This window comes from Mobula hypostoma, chromosome 8 (assembly GCF_963921235.1).
Source record: "Mobula hypostoma chromosome 8, sMobHyp1.1, whole genome shotgun sequence".
In the NCBI taxonomy this organism is placed as follows: domain Eukaryota; kingdom Metazoa; phylum Chordata; class Chondrichthyes; order Myliobatiformes; family Myliobatidae; genus Mobula; species Mobula hypostoma.
In genome coordinates this window covers 15,346,176-15,370,233 of record NC_086104.1, presented here as the reverse complement: position 1 = coordinate 15,370,233, position 24,058 = coordinate 15,346,176, and the positions used below count along the sequence as shown (strand labels likewise).

Below are 24,058 nucleotides of genomic sequence, written 5' to 3'. Positions count from 1 at the left end.
TTTCATCTCAGATATCCAACATCTCCACTTTTTGTTTTCTTTTCAACAGGGTATATTGTAACAAGCGCCCTGCACAAACATTTCATCTTCAGGTGGTCTTTACTGTAACGAAAATCAATTTCCCTCGGGATCAATAAAGTATTACTATGACTATGACTACTATAACATGAAGTATGTTCTAGGCCAAGGGTTCCCAACCTGTGACCCATGGACCCCTCGGTTCATGGTCAGACTCCATGGCATAAAAAAGGCTGGGCACCCCTGTTGTAGACTTGACGTAGAAACTGCTGTGATTGGATTCTTCTTACCCTCAACACTGTAAAATGCATACTGTATATGTTACATTTGCACATGGCAAGGACAAAAACTGCTCAAGTTGCCCCAGATGAAACAGAATTGTCAGAGTTAATGCTTCAGATTGATGTTCATTCGGCCCATCAAGTCTGTTCAGCTCCCAGAGCAATCTCAATGGTCCCATTCCCCCACTTTCTTCCCAGTAATCTATCCACTGTTTCATCAACTTCCCTGCTACCCAGCTACCCCAGGGGTCAGCTGCAGTGGCCAGTTAAACCACCAACTTTATCACATCATCGGGATGGGGGAGGATACGGGAGCACTGGAGAAAATTGCATGTGGTTGTGGTGTAACCACATGAAGGTCAGGATTGAACTCGGATCCCTGGAGCGTGTGGCATTAGCATTAATCGTTATGCCCCTGTGCAGCCCAGGCAAAAGAAAATACAGTTATCTAATCACTTTTAAGTTCAAAGTAAATTTATTATCAAAGTACATAGGAGGGGTGATTGATAAGTTCCTGGCCTAAGGTAGAAGAGTCAATTTTAGAAAACTTAGCACATTTATTTTTCAACATAGTCCCCTCCTGCATTTACACACTTAGTGCAGCAGTCGTGGAGCATATGGATCTTGGACCTCCAGAAAGTGCCCACAGCAGGACTGGACTGGACTGTTTAATAAGACTATTGGCCCCTTTTATTTTATATTTTATTTCTCTATTAGTTTCATAGTCAAGGTAAGAGTTATAAAACCTTACTTGTCTAACTTGTCATGGACTCCACGGACTGGACCATGACAGTACTGTTTGCTATTTCGGGGTACTGATCTGACACGGGACGCATCACGCAGCATCCACCCAAACGAGAGTTCTAAAGTTTGGCCGAGCAGGGGCGGCGGGGGGGTGGGGGGGGGGTGTCATCACTCCCGAGATCATGCCATGTTACAGGACTATGTTGAAAAATAAATGTGCTAGGTTTTCTAAAATTGACCCCTTCTACCTTAGGCCACGAACTTATCAATCGCTCCTTGTGCATGTCACCATATACAACCCTGAGATTTATTTTTCTTGCGGGCATTCACAACAAATACGAGAAGCACAATTGAATCAATTAAAGACTGCCCCCAATAGACAGAGATAATCAATGTGCAATAGTAAATAAATAAATAAGCAATAAATATTGAGAGTACGAGTTGTAGAGTTCCTGAACTTGAGTCCATAGGTTATGGGAGCAGTTCAGTGATGGGACAGGTGAAGTTGAGTGAAATTTACCCACTCTGCTTAAAAAGCATAATGGTTGTGAAGTAATACTGTTCTGGAGCCAGGTGGGGATGATAGTATTGAATGTTGAGCTGTAGTCAATGAAGAGCATCCTGATGTATGCATCTTTGCTGTCCAGAAGGCCCAGGGTTGAATGCAGAGCCAATGAGATGTCATCTGCTGTTGACTTGTGGACAAATTGGAGCAGATCCAAGTCGCTTCTCAGGCAGGAGTTGATAAGTTTCATTGCCAACCTCTGAAAGCACTTCATCACAGTGGATGTAAGTTCTAGTGGACAATGGTTATTCAGACAGGGTACCATGCTCTTCTAAGGCACCAGTATAATGGAAGCCTGTTTGAAGCAGGTGGCTATCTCAGAATGTCAAAGTGAGAGGCTAAAGATCTCAGTGAACACTCCAGCCAGTTGGTCAGCACAGGTCTTTAGCACTTGGCCAAGTCCCCATCTGAACTGGATACTTTTCAGGGGTTCACCCTCCTGAAGGAGGCTCTCATGTTGGCCTGAGGTACTGAAGTCACAGGGTCATTAGGGGGTCTGAGAGTTTGTGAAGACACCTCCATGTTTTGGTGGTCAAAGTAAGTATAAAAGGCATTGAGCTCATCTGGGAGTGAAACCTTGTTGTCACCTATGTCGCTTGGTTTCATTTTGTAAGAGGTAATACATTTAAGTCCTGCTAAGCATCCTTCAGTGATTCAAGTCTGGTCCGGAATTGCCAATTCACATGTGAGACGGTTTTCTGAAGGTCATATCTGGGCCTCTTCTATCTTACTTGGTCACCAGTCCTGAATGCCTCTGACCTGGCCCTCAGCGGATTGCGGATCTCATGGTTCATCCAGGACTTCTGCTTGAGGAGGACTGAATGATCTTGTGGGGATACAACTCATCTGCAACTGTTTTTATAAAGTCTGTGACACTGTGGTGTACAGTATTAATTCAGATCCTCTGATGAGTCCTTGAAAACAGCCCAAACCATCAACTGAAAGCTGCTATTCTGCATCTTTATAGTCCTTATCTCTGGAGCCCTGGTCTTTAGCCTCTGCCTTTATGCAGGTTGGAGGACAGCCAGGTGATCAGATTTACCAAAATGCTATCCGCAGATCGAACAGCAGGCATTCCTAATCATAATATAGGAGTAGTCCAGTGTTTTAGGAACCCTGGTGCTGCAAGTTAAATATTGATGGTAAGTGGCCAGAAATTTCTTCAAACAAGCCTCACTGAAGTCTCCAACAATGAGTTGAAAGGCATTAGATTAGGCTGTTTCGTGTTTGCTGATGGTGGCTCTCAGTACCTCAAGTGCCTGCATAACATCAGTCTTTGGCGGTATGTAAACTGTGGTGAGAATCATGGATGAGAACTCAAACGATCGGCACTTAATCATCAGATGTTCCAAGCTGGGGGAACAAGAGTAGCAACAAGACGGCTGTGGGTTTATCATTAAACACAGACCCAACACAGACCCCCACCCCCCAACCTTTTGCCTTTTCTGAAAAGGCAGTCTGAGCCATCCTGTGTATCAAAAAGGCCTCAGGACTTATCGATGTATCAATCGTATTTAGGGTGAGCCACGTCTCCGTGAAACATACTGTAGAATGCAGCAATTCCTTATTTCCCCTCCTATACAGCAATCTTGCCCTTAAGTCCTCAGTCTTGTTCTCCAGTGACTGTACATTTGCTAACACGATTCTGGATAGAGAAAGTTTCATACCCCAGAGTTTTGGTCTGGCTTGGGGTCCTCCCCTCCTCTCTCTCTTCTGACCACAGCGATGTACCTTTGTTCACTTAAAGATGACCTACCTACCTGCATACTTGAGAGTTCAGTCTGTCAAGTCCTTCAGAAGATCATGAAATTGCTAGTTCATCATGACGGTTCAAAAGTACATTGCTTAAAGAGAAATTACAGGCTGCAGATTGCAATGAGAATAGTTTAGAAGTATATTTAGAAGTTTTGTAAGCTGCCCACAATACATTGCTATATTTCAGCAGTACCATCTTACCCAATCATACAGCTTAAACAAGGCAGAAAAAAGTGACTGAATTTACAGAAGATTGTTATGTTTGAAGAGGGAACCAATATTGCTTCCCTTCTGAGATTCACGTTTGAATTTGTCAGTCGTAAGAAATGAACATTTTCCATCTCCAAGGATATTTAGCAGTGAGTAAAATAAACATGAAGAAGACCCGCAGCTCAAACTGTCTATAATTTCCCACTAATGAGATTGTTCTCTCAGTGAAACAATTATAAAACCTGTGAAAACCAGAATTCAAGTCAAACTATTAAGTAATGCTGCAATTCATTGCCAAGGAAATCCTTGACTACATTTGATATGTTAGGCTTTATCATAAATGATGGCTGGAAAGAGTTACGCAAGGCAGACCTTTAAGCAGTTCAAGTAGATCCTAGTGTAAACATCACCACCTTCACTCTCAAATCGGGATCCCAGGTTTGACCTACCTATAATCTAACTTAAAATTTCAGAATTAAAGTGCTTAAAGATTCAAGATCCAAGGTTATTTAATGTAATTTCCAATTCACAAGTGAGAACAGAATAATTGTTACTCTGCACTAGGAAAACCGCTACGATTAAGAACACAATAATAATAAATACATAATAAATATAAATACATAATAAATATTAATACATAAGAAATCAAGAACAATCGAATCATTTGAAGAACCTTAAATTGCATTGAAGAGTAAATGATGTGATGAATCTAAATTTTAATTAACACTAGACAACATTCACTTTGTACACGAAACCAGTGTTTGCTGGGCATCTCGACAGATGCAGCTCATTAGCCCTTCTCTAACAGCCACTGGACCCAGCATTGAGAAAACCACTTTTCTCAAACTCTGTACGTCTAGGGTCAATATGACTTGGGCTCCACCAAACCCATGAGGTTGGGATGTCTCACCCACCAAAACTCTGGTTTGAGTGAATACTGTGTAACTTACTGCTCTATGCAATTGGTCGTCGGCAAGAAATAACAGATTGTACACCACATATAATTATAAAGAAAGTATATTTATGAATGTTAACTTAACCAAAGAGTTGTTAAAGAAAAGAAAGGAAAAAGCAAGAAGGTCGCATTATAATTAAACAGTCAAATGTGCACAGTTGGAGCTCAAATCTTCCAAAAGCCATTGTGTCCGATGTATTCATGGCACCAACTCATATTCACTGATCCGCGGTAGAAATCCCCCTTTTGGGCTCCATCGGATTGTACCTTCCTGCCGGATCAAATCCTATGGTCGGTTCTCTTGAGCTTCTTCTCTTTCCATCTCCCGCTGAAAGAGACCTCGACCCACCTCAGTGTCCATCACAAAACCTCTCCCCCAGTGTTCTCTACAACCTTCTCCCAGTTCCACCCTCCTGACTGGATGACACAACATTCCCAAGCATCCCTAATCTTTAACGGTAATCCAAACACTACCAGAAGAACACATGGCTTCTACAGAAAACCATTACATGAAATACCCTACAAAATTAGCAGTAAAATCTTTACATACAGTATTAGCCCATCTCAGAAATAGAAGCAGCAGACCAGATAGCATTTCACCTCCTCTGCCATTCATCAACATCATGCTCAATCCTCTACCTCATGGTGTTATCTCCTCTATCCTCTTAATGGACAGGAATCTATCATTCTCTGTTTTGAATCAACACTGCTCAGCTTCCAGAGCTCCAACGTTTCACCCTCTGTACAACAAAGTTTCGCTTCTTAACTGCACACAGCCTCACTATTATTCCCAAGCTGAGACCTCTCCTCCTCAGTCAGGGGAGACATCAGACCTCTCATGCCCCTTTTAGATAGTTCAAGGAAACCGTCCAATTCTAAATTCTACAGAACACTGCCCCACTCTTCTCAGTCCACCATGTGACAACCTGCCATTTCTGGACGCATTTGGGACAGCTTTTGCTGAACTCGCTTTACAGCAAACACAGCATTGCTTTGGGCTGGGATAGGAATTTTGTCATAATCTAATCTGCGTGGACAAAGATGAAATGATAAAATCCTGATTTCCTGTTGAGAGATGAAACTTGTGCACCCTGGGGGAATCCTCAAAAAAAAAGTTTTAGGATCTTATATGAGGAGTGGGATGAAATGAGAGTTACGTAAATATCACTTTAAAACAACCAAAATGCAATGGATTGTAAGGGTCTTGCCCACAGCATTGACTCTACTCTTTTCCACAGATGCTGCCTGGCCTGCTGAGCTCCTCCAGCATTTTGTGTGTGTTGCTCGGATTGTAGTACTTGGCCAGTTCTATTTCTTACTTAGTGCTTTAAAATCAAATCATAGAAGTGCTACAGTAAATTAAATTTGCTTCAGCTGAAATTGCTTTAGTTTAAATTGAATTTAATCTTTAAACTGTGCCTGTACAACGCAGAGTTTGAAACGGCCTCCAATAAAACACACTAATCCTCTCTAAAGTTCTTAACTATCTCTGTTGTTTTTTGTGCATTCATGATGCAAAAGGACTTGTATTAACTCCAAGAACTTGATTGTCAAATGTTGGAAATTTAATTAAATAACCATGCTGAAATAAGTCCCTAATTGCCAAATCAATTGGGTTTATTTTTCAATTAAGAACAATTTCTGTTACATTCTAATTTCAATTAAAAGCTTTATTGGATCATATACCTATCTATTAAACACCAGTTTTGAAGGGATTAGAACAAAGTGTCATTTCTCAAAGTTCAAAGTAAATTTAATCATCAAAGAACGTATATGTCACCATATACTACAGCGAGATGCAGGCATTCAAAAGAAACACAACAGAATCACGAAAAACTACACACAAGCATTGATAAGCAACCGATGTGCAAAAGAAGACAAAACACGCAAATACAAAAATAAATAAATAAATAATATGGAGAACTTGAGTTGTAGAGTCCTTGAAAGTGAGTCCATAGATTGTGTTCAAGTTTAATTGTCATTCAATCATACACATGAATACAGCCAAACAAAGCAGCATTCCTCTGGGGCCGAGCTGCAAAACAGTGTCACACAGCACATAAAATTATGATAGCAGAATGTTCTCTCTAAGATCATTTCTGGCTACTATTCCCATTCATATATATATATGAATATATAAAAGAACTTTTTGAAGAACCAAAGAGGAAAAAAACCGAACATAAAGAAGAATCTTGAAGGACCTAGCATTCTAAAAATTAGAAATTCGAGCAGCTGTAAATAAAACAAAACAACAGAGCAACTGGTCCAGACGACATCGCTGTTGAAATGATACTGGCCTTAGAAGATTTCGGAATAGAGAAAATAACAGAAATAGCAAATGAAATCTATGATCATGGGGAGATACCTGATGATTTAAGTAAGTCAGTGTTCATTACACTTCCAAAGAAAGAGGGAGCAACAGAATGTGAGTTACATCGTACAATAAGCCTGATGAGCCACGTGGCAAAAATTATTCTCAGACTAATCATGATGAGAGCAAGACGCTGCATAAAACCGGAAATCGGTAAAGAACAATCCGGCTTTGTGGAAAACACTGGAACCAGAAATGTAATTTTCATGCTACGGATGATCTGTGACTGAGCCATCCAGGTACAAAAAGACATCTACCTATGTTTCACTGACTATACAAAAGCTTTTGACACTGTCAGACAGCAAGGTCTTCTGGAAATGCTTCAAGATCTTGACATAGATGGGAAAGATATACGTTTCTTAAGAAACTTTTACTGGGACCAGACAGCATCCATCAGAATAGAAGAAGTGAGTGAGTATGTGAATATCATGAGAGGAGTCAGGCAAGGTTGTGTCTTTTCGCCAGGCTTATTCAACCTGTACAGTGAAAATATCTTGAGAAGTATCAAAGACATCAAAGGATTCACAATTGGAGGCCATAATATAAATAACATCAGATATGCTGATGACATCTTTTTAATAGCTGACTCAGAAACAAAACTTCAAGAACTACTCACTATAGTGGCAGCAGAAAGTAATCGCAGAGGCCTCTCAATCAACACCAAGAAGACAGAAAGCATGGTCATCTCCAGAAAGACAAACATCCCACAATATGTGATCAAGATTGGAAATACAAACATCAAACAAGTCAACGAATTCAGATATCTTGGCAGCCTAATAACAAGTAATGGCAGGTGTGACACAGATATCAAATACAGAATAGCAATGGTGAAAGAAGCTTTCCAAAAAAATGAAGACCATATTAACAGACAGAAAGATGAGCACGTACACTAGAAACAGAATACTGCAGTGCTACACTTATTCTATCCTGACTTATGGAAGTGAATGCTGGACCATTTCCCCAGCAATGGAAAAGAGACTAGAAGCAGCAGAATTATGGTTCTACAGGAGAACCATAATTAAAAATATCATGGACCACACACACATCAAATTAAGAAGTTCTCAGAAGAGCCCAAGCAGTTCGATCACTCATACCAACAATAAGAGAGACAACTCAGATTCCTAGGACACACCATGCGGAAAGATGAACTAGAAAAACTAACACTCTCTGGAAAGATTGAGGGGAGAAAACCTAGAGGAAGACCTTGGCTTATGTACATCAAAAGCCTAGCCAGGTGGCTACACATCGAGGAAATGGAAGTCATCCAAAAAACAATGGATAGATCTATATGGAAAACCATGGTCACCAAAGTCCGCATCGGATATGGGACCTAGACGGACAGACATTCCCATTCATCACTATCCCATTGTGATAGAACGTAACATTATGGATCATTGACCAAGTATGGATCTGATGTCTTTAGTAGGCAGAATAAAACTACTTATTTTGTGCAGAAAAGTTGCAAGTCTCAAATATTTTGCAGACCACAGTCCCGAGGAGACACCGGATTGTATAGAGGGAAAGAGTTCAAAAGAAATGGGGGCAGTCGGCACATTTTGCATGCCACAGCCCTGAAGAGACACCGGATTGCATAGAGGGAGAGAGAGTTTAAAGGAAGCGAGCAGGTGCACCACAGTTCTCAAGGAGACATTGAATTGTGCATAATTAGGAACTTGGCAAGGGTCAATAAGTTAGGTTTAAGTGGAGCGGCCATTGTGTGAATGGACACACAGAGGTAGAGTGGGAAGTTGAGGCATAATCCATTTTTTTCATCAGTTATTCTTTATTTCTTATTGCATATTTAGAGCAGTAGGGTTGCCAGACAGGATAGTGGAATGTTCCTCTTGTAGGGTGACATCCAGTGTCCCTGATGACAATGCCTGCAAGAAGTGCATGCAGCTGCAGCTTCTAACAGATCGTGCTAAGGAGTTGGAGCTGGAAACTGATGAACTCTGGATCATTCAGGAGGCTGTGGAGTTGGTAAGCAGGACATACAGGGAGGTAGTCACGCTCAAGGTTCCGGACACATGTTACTGGGTAACCATCAAGAGGGAGCAAAGGGGATAGGCAGCCAGTGCAAAGTATCCCTCTGGCAATTCCTTTCAAGTATACCGCTTTGGATACTCCTGAGTGGAGGATGGGAATGGCCCAGCAGAGAAAAGCCATAGTGCTCAGGTCTCTGGCACTGAGTCTAGCTCTGTGGCTCAAAAGGGAAGGGAGCAGAAGAGGCAAGCTGTAGAGATAGGGGACTCATTGGTTAAGGGAACAGAACGGAGGATCTGTGGATGAGGATGAGATTCCTGGCTGGTTTGTTGCCATCCAGATGCCAGGGTCAGGGACCTCTCGGATGGAATCCACAGCATTCTTAAGTGGGAAGATGAACAGCCAGGTGTGGTCATGCCAGTACCAATGAACATGGGTAGGATGGGTAACGAGGTCCTGCAAAATTAGTTCAGGGAGTTAGGTGCCAAGTTAAAGGACAGGATTCCAGGGTTTGATCTCAGGATTGCTACCTATGCCATATGCTACCGAGGCCAGAAAAAGGAAAATCGCACAGTTCAACACTAAGGAGATGTTGCAGTAGCAAATTTGTAGAGATTGTAGACTGCTGGAAGCAGCACAAGATGGTGAAAATAAGTGATTTTAACTTTCCACATATTGACTGGGAATCCCATAGTGCAAAAGGATGGGATAGGTGTCAGTCAAATGTGTTCAAGAAAGTTTCCTTAATCAGTCCATAGAAATCCCAACTAGAGAGGACATGATACTGGATCTATTAGGAAATGAGACAGGGCAAGTGACAGATGTTTGTGTAGGGGAACACTTTGCCGTAATGGCATTAGTTCCAAGGGAAAAGGTTGAGATTCTAAATCGGAGAAAGTCCAGTTTTGATGGTATTAGAAAGGATCTAGCAAACGTGGATTGTGTTAGGTTGTTTTCGAGCAGAATTGTACTTGATGAATAGGAAGCCTACAAAATTGAAATTTTGAGAGTACAGTTTGCGAGCTCCCATCAGAATAAAAAGTAAGGATAACAGGTTTAGGGAACCTTGGTTTTTGAGACACACTAAGGCCCTGGTTAAGAGAAAGGAGGTGCAAAGCTGCTATTGACATATGGGGTACTCGAGAATAAGAAACGCATGAAAACACTTAAGAAAGGTATCAGGAGGATTAAAAGACATGAGGTTATCCAACAGATAAGGTGAAAGAGAATCCCAAGGGTTTCTATAGATATATTACGAGCAAAAAGACTGCAAGGGGCAAAATTGGTCCTCTGGAAGACCAGAGTGGCAAGCTATGCATGGAGTTGAAAGAGATGGGGGGAGATCTTAAATGGATCTTTTTGCATCTGTATTCACTCAGGGGATGGACACAGAGCCTACAGATGTGAGGCCATGTAGCAGCAGATCATGGGCCTGTACAGATTAGGGAGGAGGAGGTGATTGCTGTCTGAGATAAATCCCCAGAGCCTGACACTGTGCTCCCTAAGACCCTTTGGGAAGCTAGTTTATAAATTGTAGGAGCCCCAGCAGAGGTATTTAAAACATCCTTACCCATGGGTGAGGTGCTGGAGTATACCTAGTGTTGTTCTGTTGTTTAAGAAAGGCTCTACGAATAAACCAGGAAATTAGAGGCCGCTGAGCCGGACATCAGTAGCGGGAAAATTATTGTAAGTTACTCTAAGGGACTTGATATACAAGCATTTCGATACATGGAGACTGATTAGGGATAGTCAACATGACTTTGTGTCTAACCAACCTTTAGAGCTTTTCGAGGAAGTTACTGATAAGATTGAAGGCAAGGCAGTGAATGTTTCCTACATGGACTTTTAGTAAGACATTCAACAAGGTCCTGCATGGAGAGTTGGTCAAGAAGGTCCAGTCACATGGCTTTCACAATGAGGTAGCTAATTGGATTAGACATTAGTTTTGTGGGAGAAGGCAGAGAACGTTAGTAAATAGTTACCTCTCTGACCAGAGGCCCATGACTGGTGGAGTACTGCAGGGATCAGTGCTGGGTCTGTTGTTATTTGTCATCTATATCAACCATATGGATTTGTGGTAAACCGGATCAGCAAATTTGCAGATGACACCAAGATTGGGGCTGCAATGGATAGTGAGGAAGACTACCAAAGCTTGCAGTGGAATCTGGACCAGCTGGAAAAATGGCAGGCGGAATTTAATGCAGAGAAGCATGATGTACTGCACTTTGGGAACACCAACCAGCGTGAGTGTTACATAGTGAATGGTAGGGTACTGGGGAATGAAGTAGAAAGAAGATTTGGGAATACAGATCCATAATTCCTTGGAAGTGGAGTCACAGATAGATAGTGTTGTAAACTTTTGGCATGTTGGCCTTCATAAATTAATGTATTGAGTACAGAGAATTGGGATGTTATGTTGAAATTGCATTAGACATTGGTGAGACCTAATTTGGAGTATTGTGCTATTTTGGTCACCAACCTACAGGGAAGATGTAAGTAAGATTGAAAGAGTGCAGAGAAAGTTTACAAGGATGTTGCCGGGTCTGGAGGACCTGAATTAAAGGGAAAGGTTGAATAGGTTAGGTCTTCATTCCTTCTGATGTAGAAGATTGACGGAAAATTTGATAGGGTATACAAAATTATGATTGGGCATAGATAGGGTACATACAAACAGGCTTTTTCCATTGAGGTTGGGTGAGACTTGAACTAGAGGTCATGGGTAATGAGTGAAAGGTGAAATGTTTAATGGAAACATGAGGGGTAACTTCTTCACTCAGAGGGTGTAGGGGTGTGGAACAGGCTGCCAGCACAAGTGGTGCATGCAAGCTCGATTTCAACATTTAAGAGGGGTATGAAGGGCTATGGTCCAGATGCAGGTTGATGGATCAAGGCAGATTAATGGTTCGGCCAAAGGGCCTGTTTCTGTGCTGTAGTGTTCTGTGACTCTAAACAACAGGTATATCAACTATTCTAAAGTTCTCCAATGTAATTAATGCTCAATGGAATAACACATGAACAGAAAATATACACATTTTTCTTCTGAAGTTTCCAGAACATTTTGTTCAACATTAGAAATAGATACAGAAAAGATTTTTTTTTATTAAAATAAAGATTTTTTATTCAAATACAAGGTTGTTTATTATATTTGAATAATACCAATCCCACTGAAACTCAAACTAGATTTGAAGTGACCATCAATACGATTAACTCCATCCATATATGTTGTCAATCTCAGGGCAGTTCAAATCAACCCAATCAAATTACGGCACAGTTAAAAGGGAAGCCGTGACTCTCGAAGAATAGTATTTACATTTTGTAGCTCAATGCAAAACGTCTTTTACTTTGAGGACTACAGCTCAAAATAAACTGAGACAAAGAGACTTTACATTCCAGAATTTATTTTCTGTAGTTAAGTTCTTAACAGCCCACCCAGAGTTTCAATAGTTAAGTGTTTAAAAAGAGAACAGTTGCATAATTTACAAAGTAAAACACATACAGCTTGTATACATAATCATTCATGCGTATTGCACATGAATCTTCATTGTATATGACACCAACCCCAGGAAAAACATCCTGCACATTAGCCATGTTAATTATTTACAGTGCAGTTAGTCATATTCTTCCAAATAACAGTTTGGTAGGCAGAAACATAGGAAAACAATTTTTAAGATGAGTAGTTAGCATGGCAAAAATCTGTGCAAATATGCAATAATCTTCTCTAGAAATATGGTTAAAACAAACCCAAAGGAGGTACCAAACTGCAAGCTTTCATAACATCTTTACTTTTTAAAAAGATCAAGCACAGGCATTGGGTTTCATTGGAAGAAGTTTCAATGTTTTAAAAACTGCTGTACAGGCTGGTGCAGAAAACTAACCACTGCTTAAAAATTCTTGACACTGATCTTTCTCAGCTTTGGGATACCTGCTTGCTAAATAAGTGCTGCAGTACACACAGCACTGAAATGCTTCTCTCTGCAAGAGTGCCTGTGTTGGGTCACACAGATTCTGAAATTTATTTATTTTAATGTACAGAGGAGGTGCTTTAAGACACAATTGTATACTGACTCCATTAGAACAACATGGACAAGCAGCATTAAAAGCTTTGGGGCAAATAGAAGGCGAGTCGATGACTTCATAAAAGAGCCAACAAAAGGATCTGAATGGCTTTTAGCTCTTTGTGGTTCAGTCCTGAAAAAAACAATGAACTTCATAAACTCAGAAATCAAGCAGCAGAGCAGTTTTTTACAATACATTCAGTAATTCTATTCTCTCCAGTGAATTTTGACATAAAATATACATTTCACAAATTATAATTTTAAGTAACCATTGATTTGAATTGCCAATGTTTCCTTCTCTAAAATCAAATTGATTAAATCAGAACTCTTACCTTCTCTGTCCAGCTTTGAGTTTCTCATAGGCATCAAAAAACATTCAAGTTCTTACTAAGGAAGACCAAAAAACTGAAGAACTACACTTTGTGCAAGGGGAAACAACCATTTCAATCCTTTCTAATGAATCAGGTTTCCTTGTTATCTCTGATAGCCTTGTATACTAAATCTTAAAACAACAGTTTTGCCTCAGTTTTGAAACTTCTATTACCTAGTTGTATAGCTTCGAGACATTGTTCACAATTGTTAAATATTGACCATCGTTTATTTCATGCTACAATGATGCATCTTTCATCAGTAATGTCAATGCAGTGCCATGGCATACATTTCTCTATTCAGCAACATCTGCTAATGCCAACAAGGCAAAGTAGCAATGAAATTAAATCTCCCTCACGAGGGCCAAAGACCCAAAGTCTTACATCTCTGGTCACCAGAGGTTGTATCTACACCTGGAGAGAACCGAACTGCGTGTATGAAAAGAAAATATCTTGCTTTATGCCATACAATTCACACGCCATGAGAAGTTTGCCTATGACAAGCACATTAACACAATAATCCACAATTTCAAACATTGCCAACAGCCTCAACACCATTGCAATTGGTGTCAATTGCACCATAATTAAGCTTGTAGTATTTCCCCAAAAAGCTCATGTGGTAATACTATGAAGAGTTACCTTTTTCTTAGGAAGTCCCTCAGGATTAAAGCTGACTTACATTCATTCCTGTTCTGAGATGCCTATTCAGGCCAATGGGGGAAGCTGCGACAGATGGGGGAAGGGCTGGGTAGGTTTTTCAATGGACACGTCATGGTAGCGTAGCGGTTAGAGCGATGCTATTACAGCTCGGGGCATTGGAGCTCGGAGTTCAATTCCAGTGTTCTCTGTAAGCAAGTCTGTAAGTCCTTCCTGTGTGTGCCGGTTTCCTCCAGGTGCTCTGGTTTCCTTCCACACTCTAAAGATATATTGGTCAGTAAGTATGTAAGTTGTCCTGCAATTAGGCTAGGGTTAAATCAGTGAGCTGCTGATGGGCACAGCTGCACAGCTTGAAAGGCCAGGAGGGCATATTCCACACTGCATCTCTAAATGAAATGAATAAATACATTTCCACTGCTTATGCTAAGTTGTGTACTCCAGACAAATGGACTTGGGGTTCTCAGTTCCACCTTAGTGAACCTTCTCCTGTTTGAGTGGTCATGTGCTATTGATTCCCACATGCCTGGGAGATGTTACACTTTTTTCAGGGATGCTTTGAGAAGGTTTTTGAACCTTTCCTCTACCCACCTAGTAATCTGTTGCCATAAAAAAACTTGGAACAGAGTGCCTGTTTTGGGAATCCGGTGTCAGAAATCTGAATATGGCCTGCCTGTTAGAGCACACCGAATGCAATTAGGGCCTCAGTATTGGGGAAGTTAGTCCAAGAGAGGATGCTGGCACTGGCTCCGTAATCCTGCCGATAGATTCGGAGAATTCTGCAGAGGTTGTTGGTGACACCACTCCACCAAATACCTGTGGCTCCCATGGACAGACTCATAGCTTCTCCACCATAAAACACAAGAGCTAACAATGATCAAAGGATCCAGGAGCTGGTTCATCATAAATACAAGGTGTTTCTGGATTGAAAGCTCCACCATAGCTCAAGGAAAAAGAGACAGCTCTATAGGTGCCTGAAAACAGAAGACTAACAGAAAACCCATGACCTAAAGGCAGATGGTGATAGGAAACCCACTGATAAACATGAAGTATGCATATTTTTCAGTGATATCAAGCTCACCAACAGCTCAAACTCACACTGAAAGCCAAACTTGAAGGTGAATTTATTAAGGACAGAGAGGCTGTCAGCATAGGCTGGAAAGAACATGTCAATGAACTCCTCAAACTGAGAATTTGCCTTTACTGTGAGCATCTTTGACTTCATTTCACAGCAACCTATCTGCTGCAGACTGACTTGTCACCCAGACCAAAAAGCAGCCCAAAAGACTACATCCTAACTGAAAAGCATTCAGGGCATGGAAGGAAATGGCATTCCTGCTGAAGTTTTAACATTTGAAGGATAGGAACTTTAACCACAATTTCACAACTTCATCTCCAGCAGCTGCGAAGAGAACATACTACTGGACCTCAAATATGGAATAATCATGACAAGAGAGAGACATGTCCTATTGTGGTAACAACACAAATCTCCCTACCACCTGCAACTGGGTCATCCTCAACCACTGCCTCCTCCCAGTGATCAATGACCTGAACCCTGAATTGCAGTGTGGATTCTGTCTACCTTAAGGCATCAGGAACATAATTTTCACCTCCAAATAACTCCAAGAGAAAGTCATGATCTTGTTTGGTGCCACAAAAAATGATGCACCATTTTCAAGTTAGAAACCAGAAAGAAATATTTTTTAGTTTAGTTTGGGCAAACAAACACCAGCAATATACTTTTGTGAAGTACAAGGAGTATTTTTTTGTTTTTATTTTCAATTCAGAATAGTAACTTAATCAAAAATAGTACCAATTCATATCAACTCTTAAAAAGCATCAACATATATTTATATATCAAACAAGTGCCATTACACTGGATCTCAATGTCAGCACAACTGCTTCGAACACTTTGTGACAGCAGGTTATGAAACTATCCCTGATTGAAAAGAAATTTAATTATTGTTTCAAAGTCATTTTCACAAGCTGATTTGAAATAGCATCCATTCTTCCCCTCACCCACACAAGAACAGTAATTCCCTACATTTCTGCCAGATACAAACAATATTAATTTTGGTATTTGAAGACCGAATGCATCCAGATTTCAACTTGCCGAAGTCAACTCTGGGGCTAGCAGGCTCTTCCTGGCAACATCAATCTTAGAACAGTTGGATCATCAGCTCCCTTGACTTCCCGATCCCAATCCACTTAACTGTAAAAACAGGAAGTATTGTTGAATTTCAGAACACATTAAGTTACACTGCAACTTAGAGGTAAACTTAAGTAACAAAAAGATTATTTGACATCCACTGCAATCTTAGGATACTTTACATGGCTTTAGAATTAAGTGATCTTTGAAGCTTTGTGACTATACTCATACAAGTAACTAACATGACTGAAAAGAAAATATTCTCCACATATTTCAATACTTTTTTGAGAAATTACTTGGTTTGACAAGAGTTTTTGGTCTCTCCACTCCTTATATCAACTTCCATTCAGTGGCCACTTTATACCTGCTCGTTAATGCAAATATCTAATCAGCCAATCATGTGGCAGCAACTCAATGCATAAATGCACGCAAATGGTTCAGACCAATCATAAAAGGTGAAAAAATGTGATCCTAGTGACTTTGATTGTGGAATAATTGTTGGTGCCTGACAGACTGGTTTGAGTATCTCAGAACCTTGGATTTTCACACACAACTATCTCTAAGGTCTACAGATAACGGTGCAGAAAGCAAAAAAACACCTAGTGAGTGGCAGTTCAGAGGGTGAAAACGCCTCGTTAATGAGAGAGGTCTGAGGAGAATGGCCATACTGGTTCAAGCTGATGGGAAGTCGACAGTAATGCAAATAACACTTGTTACAACAGTGGTGGGCAGAAGAGCATCTCTGAATCCACAACACATTGGACCTTGAAGTGGATGTGTTTCAGCAGCAGGGCTGAAATGGTTAACACCAGGGGTTACAGTTTTAAGGTGCTTGGAAGTAGGTACAGAGGGGATGACAGGGGTAAGTTTTTCCACAGAGTGGTGGGCACGTGGGATGCACTGCTGACAATGGCAGTGGAGGCAGATACAATGGTGCATTTGAAGAGACTCTTAGATAGGGGCATGGAGCTGAGAAAAATAGAGGACCATGTGGTAGGGTAATTCTAGGAGGTTTCTAGAGTAGGTTACATGGTCAGCACAACATTGTGGGCTGAAGGGCCTGTAATGTGTTGCAGATTTCTAAGTTCTATGTTCTGCTGTAAAAGACGACCTTGAGTATTGTGAACAGTTTTGGGCTCCTCATCTCAGAAAAGATGTGCTGGCATTGGAGAGGGCCCAGAGGAGGTTCACAAGAATGATTCCAGGAATGAAAGGGTTATCATATGAGGAATGCTTGATGGCTCTGGGTATGTACTCACTGGAATTTAGAAGGATGAGGGAAGATCTAATTGAAACCTTTTGAATGTTGGAAGGCCTAGACAGAGTAGACGTGGAAAGGATGTGTCCCATGGTAGGGGAGTCTAGGACAAGAGGGCACAGCCTCAGGATAGAGGAGCATCCATTTAAAACAGAGCTGCAGAAAATGTCTTTAGCCAGAGGGTGATGAATTTGTGGAACTGTTACCACAGGCAGCTGTAGAGGCCAGGTCGTTGGGTGTATTTAAGGCAGAGATTGATAGGTTCTTGATTGGACATGGCATCAGAGGTTATGGGGAGAAGGCCGGGGAGTGGGGCTGAGGAGGGGAATAAAGGATCAGTCAGGATTGAATGGCGGAGCAGACTCGATGGATCAAATGGCCTAATTCTGCCCCTATGCCTTATGGAATTAAGATTGATTTCACTGTATTTCAATGCAAGAGGAAGGAAGAGAAAGAAATGACAATGGTGATTGAAGTCTTTGCAAAGAGCACATACAGCAAATATGATCCTGCTGTAAAATCAACAAGGACCAAAGAGAGCCGAGCAATTAACGCATGTCGGAAAACTAAACAAGCTTATTGTTATTTAACTATATACATATATGTAACATATAGAACCATATAATGTATTTAGAAACAAGACAACATTTATCCGAACCTGGGTGTAAAGCACAGTAGTACACATAATGCACGCTAACTTATGAAGGTAAGGACACCTTATACTATACTTTATACTTTATTGTCGCCAAACAATTGATACTAGAACGTACAATCATCACAGCGATATTTGATTCTGCGCTTCCCGCTCCCTGGATTACAAATCGATAGTAAATACTGAAAATAGTTAAAATTAGTGAATATTAAAAATTTAAATTATAAATCATAAATAGAAAATAGAAAAATGGGAAGTAAGGTAGTGCAAAAAAACTGAGAGGCAGATCCGGATATTTGGAGGGTATGGCCTAGATCCGGGTCAGGACCTGTTCAGCAGTCTTATCACAGTTGGAAAGAAGCTGTTCCCAAATCTGGCCATACGAGTCTTCAAGCTCCTGAACCTTCTCCCAGAGGGAAGAGGGACGAAAAGTGTGTTGGTTGGGTGGGTCGTGTCCTTGATTATCCTGGCAGCACTGCTCCGACAGTGTGCGGTGTAAAGTGAGTCCAAGGACGAAAGATTGGTTTGTGTGATGTGCTGCACTGTGTTCACGATCTTCTGCAGCTTCTTTCGGTCTTGGACAGGACAACTTCCATACCAGGTTGTGATGCACCCTAGAAGAATGCTTTTTACAGTGCATTTATAAAAATTAGTGAGGGTTTTAGGGGACAGGCCAAATTTCTTTAGTTTTCTCAGGAAGTAAAGGTGCTGATGGGCCTTCTTGGCAGTGAACTCTGCTTGATTGGACCAAGTCAGGTCAGGATAAAATCTACAGATGAATGTCATAAATCACAAACGAAAATGCATTAATATTACATACTGCAAGGTACAGAACAGATGGAGATGTAACTTGTCAGGACGCTCTCAATAGTGCTCCTGTAAAAAGTCTTTGCAAGGACCAAAGAAGAGCCAAGTAAGTAGTTAAGATGGGGAGGGACCTTGTTTGCCTCATTCTTCTTAGGAAGTGGAGGCACTGCTGTGCCTTCTGTTCAGGAAGGTGATGTTAAAGGACCAGGTAAGGTCATCCATAATGTGAACTCCCAGGAACTTGGTGCACTTAACTCTCTACAGAGAAGCCATTTATTCGCAGTGGGGAACAATCCACAATGACTTCCTTTGTCTTCTCCATGTTCAGGCTTAGCTTGTTCTTCTCACACCAATCCACCAGCCACTCCACTTCCTCTCTATACTCTGTCTCGTCATTGTTCTTGATAAGGCCAACCACTATTGTGTCATCCGCAAACTTGATGACACGGTTTGAGCTGGATCCTGTGACACAGTCATGCAACAGCAGCGTGAACAGCACCGGGCTGAGCACACAGCATCGGGGAGTGATAGTGCTCAGCGTGATGCAGAGAGTAGTATGGACAGCTCAATGCATCTGTGAACGTGAACTTCCCCTCCATTGAGGACATTTACAGCAGCAGGTGCATAAAGGAGGCCTGGAAGATCATCGGGGACACCAGTCAACCCAAGCAAACTTTTTCAGCCGTTTCTGTCTGGCAAACACTACCGCAGCATTAAACCCAGAACCAACAGGTTACGGGACAGCTTCCTTCTACAAGCCATTAAACTTTTAAATACACATCTGTACATTACAACTGAGACTTAGTGCAAAGATTTTTACTCACTCATGTTGTGGGATGGACATAAGATTTAAATCAATTCTAATGGGACTAAAGATGCTGCTGCCCACATGGATGACTGTGGCCGTACTGTTAAGAAGTCCAGGATCCAATCGCAGAGGGATGTGTGGAGACCCAGCGAGGACAGTTTCCCTACCAGTTTCTGGGGTATGATGGTGACAAGTACCAATCTGAAGTCTATAAACAACAGTGTGGCACAGGAGTCCCCATTTTCCATGTGGGACAGGGCAGAGGCCATTGCATCGTCAGTTAATGCCACTGGGTGAGAGTCATTTTGGCCAGTTTTTTGTTGCCTTCTTTGGCACTGGTATGATGGCTGCCGCCTTGACAACTGAGGGGACAGTGGATTGTTCCAGAGAGATGTTCAGTATATCCGTCAGCTGGGCTACGCAGTCCTTCAGAACCCGACCCCGTATATTATCAGGCCATGCAGCTTTGAGTGGGTTGACTCTGGCCAGGGTTTTCCTCACCTCAGCTTCAGCCAGACGGAGTGACTGTTCCCCTGAGGGGAGGGGTGCCTTCCATGCCAGCACTTTGTTCTGCACATCAAGCCGGGTGTAGAAGACATTCAGGGAGTGAAGCATCCTGGTCACTGATACGCAGGGTAGAATTGTAGTCTGTAATCCTCTGAGTTCCCTGCCACGTGCGCCTCCTGTCTCTGATATCACAGAAGTGGCTGTAAGTTCTCTGAGAATGCTCCCATTTCACCATCCTGATGGAGTGGGAAAGCACAGTTCTTGCATCCCCCAATGTAAAGGCAACATCACGACCCCGCAGCCATGCATGGACCTCTGCACTAAGCCCATGGTTTCTGATTTGTTCTCACACAGACCTGTTTCGTGATGGTAACATCCTCAGTAGACCTCTCTATGTAGCTGGTCACAGAATCCACATATTCTTTGACGTTACACACACAAAATGCGCTAGGAAATCAGCAGGCTAGGCAGCATATGGAAAAAAGTCGACATTTTGGGCTGAGATCTCCTCGATGTTAACGTGACTGCCATAGATAGCAGCCTCCCTGAACAATCACTAGTTCACGTTATCAAAACAGTCCTGCAGAGGTGACACTGCCAGGCCAGGTTTTCACCAGCTTTAGAACTCGTTTGACTCGTTTGAAAACAGAACCTGCTGGTCCTGATGAATCGTTGACCCGTTTTTTCCATTTCCATTAATGCTGCCTGACCTGCTGAGTTCCTCCAGCATTTTGTGTATAATGTGAGGCATCTTTGGGGAGAGTTAAGAGTTAACTTTTCACATTGAAATCAAAACTGGAAATATGGAATAAAAGCAGCACATTTTAAGTCATGGAAAGGTTGGGGGGGGTTGAATAGAATAGAAAGGAGGTTTGTGATAGGACAGAGATCAAAGCCACTCAGGTTATATTACTATAAATTTCTTTAAATTACCCTACTTAATTATTAGAGCTGACATTCAGTTCCTGCAAGATAGAGGTCAGTTTGCCACATCTTGTCAGCAGGTTTGATTAGGTTGGGTCCTGAATTTTGCAAATTCAGAGGGAGGTGTGTTCGACTAAGGACAGTGGAAAAATTGTGATGGTCAGTGACACATCAGCAGGAGAGATAAATAAGTTTCAAGAGGGTGACAGGCTAGGAGGGGCCCAGTTGAATTCGGTAGCTTGGGAATGGGATAAAAGGTCTCTATTCTTAGGTGAGTGCTCTTGGCTGAAGAATTTGTTGAGGTGTTGAAGCCAGTGGAAGAAGAAACTAGCAATGGCCCATTGGAAGACTGCATATCATGAAAGACCATTTATCCAAAATGCCAACCCTGTTCTATTCCCAGAAGCTGTTCAATCCACTTAGCACTTCAGTAAGCCCTGCTCTTACACCAGATCTGGTCACGTCCAATACAAACCGATTATTTGAAATTGTTGAGTTCAGTATTGCCCCCCCACCACCCCAAGGAGAATAGTTTGCCTAGATAAGTAATGTAATATTGATTGTAAATTTTATGCAGGGACAGACTTGAAATAATGCGATTGGAGTTGAGTACGTGTCCAATTAAACTGTAAAAATTCCCTCCTAATGCACTCCTTCAATCTAGTTTGAGTTTTAAAACTCTTCCAGACCTTTTTTCAGGTTCACTTTCCTTTCACCCTGCCCCTTCCCTCAATCTCATTCCTTGCCATGTTTTCAATATTCCTTCTGATTGTCTCCTCTTTGCTTTTAAACAATCAAACCTCAGCCGTGGTCTCATCATCATCATCCCCCTAATGTGGCTTTCCTGATGGGAACAAGTCTGCAAACTCAGTCAACTCCAACATGGGCACTATCCTCCCCAACATACAGGACACCTTCAGCAGGAGATGCCTCAAAAAGGCGGCATCCATCGTTAAAGACCCCCATTGCCCAGGACATGCTCCCTTCTCATTGCTGCCATCAAGGAGAAAGTACAGGAGCCTGAAGACACACACTTAACATTTTAAGAACAGCTTCTACCCCTCCATCAACAAATTTCTGAATCAATAATGAACCCATTAACATTGCCTCACTATTTTTTGCTCCCTTTTTGCACTAAATTTAATTTTTGATACATTTATTATTGTAATATATGATCTTATTGATATCTTATTGTTTATTATGTACTGCTGCTGCAAAACAACAAATTTCACAACAGATGGTAGTGATATTAAACCTGATTCTGATTCAATGCATATTGAACTATTGCGGATTAACCCTAAAACCTAACTATTGAATGGAACATCTCATTGTGTAACATGTTTCAGTGATATGTGATGCAGCACTTACCAGGCACCCCAAGGTGTCCTTCAATAAATCGGACATAGCTCTTGGCATTTGTAGGCAGATCTTCAAATGTCCTGGCTTTTGCAATGCTGGTGTTCCAGCCAGGTAGGGATACATACTGAACTTCCACTTTGTTCAAGACCTCTTGGTTAGCTGGGAGACAATTGTCACAAATGTTAAAAGAAAATATGCTTTCAATAGAAAGGGCTATTCAATGAAATGTTATATGAAAGTGTATGCATTTTAATTCTAACAAGCTCAATCTAAGAGGAACTTAAAATGTTCTCAAACATTCCTGAAAGGTTGCAGATCATCAGAACAACAAATATCTTGTGCATCTGTGTACACAATAACATTAAGATCCATTTGCAAAAAAATACATTGTTTTTTCCTTTCTTTTCATTCTTCAGTTTACACCTTTTACAATGGAAGTTGTTTCAGAAGTTCAGTTCCACAACATCGACTGACAAACTGTGAACAACTTTGAATCCCAGCTTCCTTCACTGAACAGCCTAGTACTGGCTTGACACCTCCTGCAGATGGTAAAATAAAGCTTAAGTTTGCTTTCAGAAGGACAGCAGGATTTACAGGCAATGAAGGTGAACTGGCAATGTATGCCCAAGTTAGGATAATGTGTTATTTAGAGGGGAATGCTCTGTTAGTGGTGCTTCTGTGTGCTCAGACAGCCTCTCCTCTTGATGGTTAGACCCGGAGATTTGAAATTCAGATTAATTGGTTTATCACATGTGCATTGAAACATGGATTAAGAGCAGCTTTGGCGAATAACAGCATTGTATTTTGTTGCCAGGCACTCACAGCAACATCTGTGTATTGGTGGAGGAGTGATTGAGAATTTAGGCTGATGGATGGGGATTACAATTAAGTTGGTTGGCTCAATGGTGTCAAGCTCCTTGTTAGCACTGACCAATGGAAAATATTCTATTTTCCTGACCTGTCCCTTGTAGATGGTACAAAGACTTACGTTATCAGGAATAGAATCACTGATCCACTCTTGTAGCCACATTACTTATGTAGCTGGCCCACTTGAGTTTCTGATCATAGTCATACTTTATTAATCCCGGGGGAAACTGGTTTTCGTTACAGTTGCTCCATAAATAATAAATAGTATTAGGGAGAGTCAACATGGCTTTGTGCGTGGTAGGTCATGTTTGACCAATCTATTGGAGTTTTTTGAGGAAGTTACCAGGAAAGTGGATAAAGGGAAGGCAGTGGATATTGTCTACATGGACTTCAGTAAGGCCTTTGACAAGGTCCCGCATGGGAGGTTAGTTAGGAAAATTCAGTCGCTAGGTATACATGGAGAGGTGGTAAATTGGATTAGATATTGGCTCAATGGAAGAAGCCAAAGAGTAGTAGTAGAGAATTGCTTCTCCAAGTGGAGGCCTGTGACTAGTGGTGTGCCACAGGGATCAGTGCTGGGTCCATTGTTATTTGTCATCTATATCAATGATCTGGATGATAATGTGGTAAATTGGATCAGCAAATTTGCTGATGATAGATTGGAGGTGTAGTAGACAGTGAGGAAGGTTTTCAGAACCTGCAGAGGGACTTGGACCAGCTAGAAAAATGGGCTGAAAAATGGCAGATGGAGTTTAATACTGACAAGTG

The 24,058-nt window shown here is 41.4% G+C and overlaps 1 protein-coding gene across 2 annotated transcripts in view; it reads right to left on the bottom strand.

The window, feature by feature from the left end:
• Nucleotides 1–12,013: 12,013 nt before the first annotated feature.
• Nucleotides 12,014–24,058, bottom strand: part of adss2 (adenylosuccinate synthase 2) — a 129,772-nt gene continuing 117,727 nt past the window's right edge. Inside the window, exons 12-14 of one of the 2 annotated variants that reach the window (XM_063055498.1) lie at nt 22,433–22,582; nt 16,073–16,171; nt 12,015–13,070 (exon numbers count right to left, since the gene is read on the bottom strand). In XM_063055498.1, coding sequence (XP_062911568.1) covers nt 16,119–16,171; nt 22,433–22,582 — 203 coding nt within the window. In that variant the 3' untranslated portion in view covers nt 12,015–13,070; nt 16,073–16,118. Of the gene's footprint in view, nt 16,172–22,432; nt 22,583–24,058 lie in introns of both variants that reach the window. The other variant, XM_063055497.1, reaches the window with a different exon arrangement.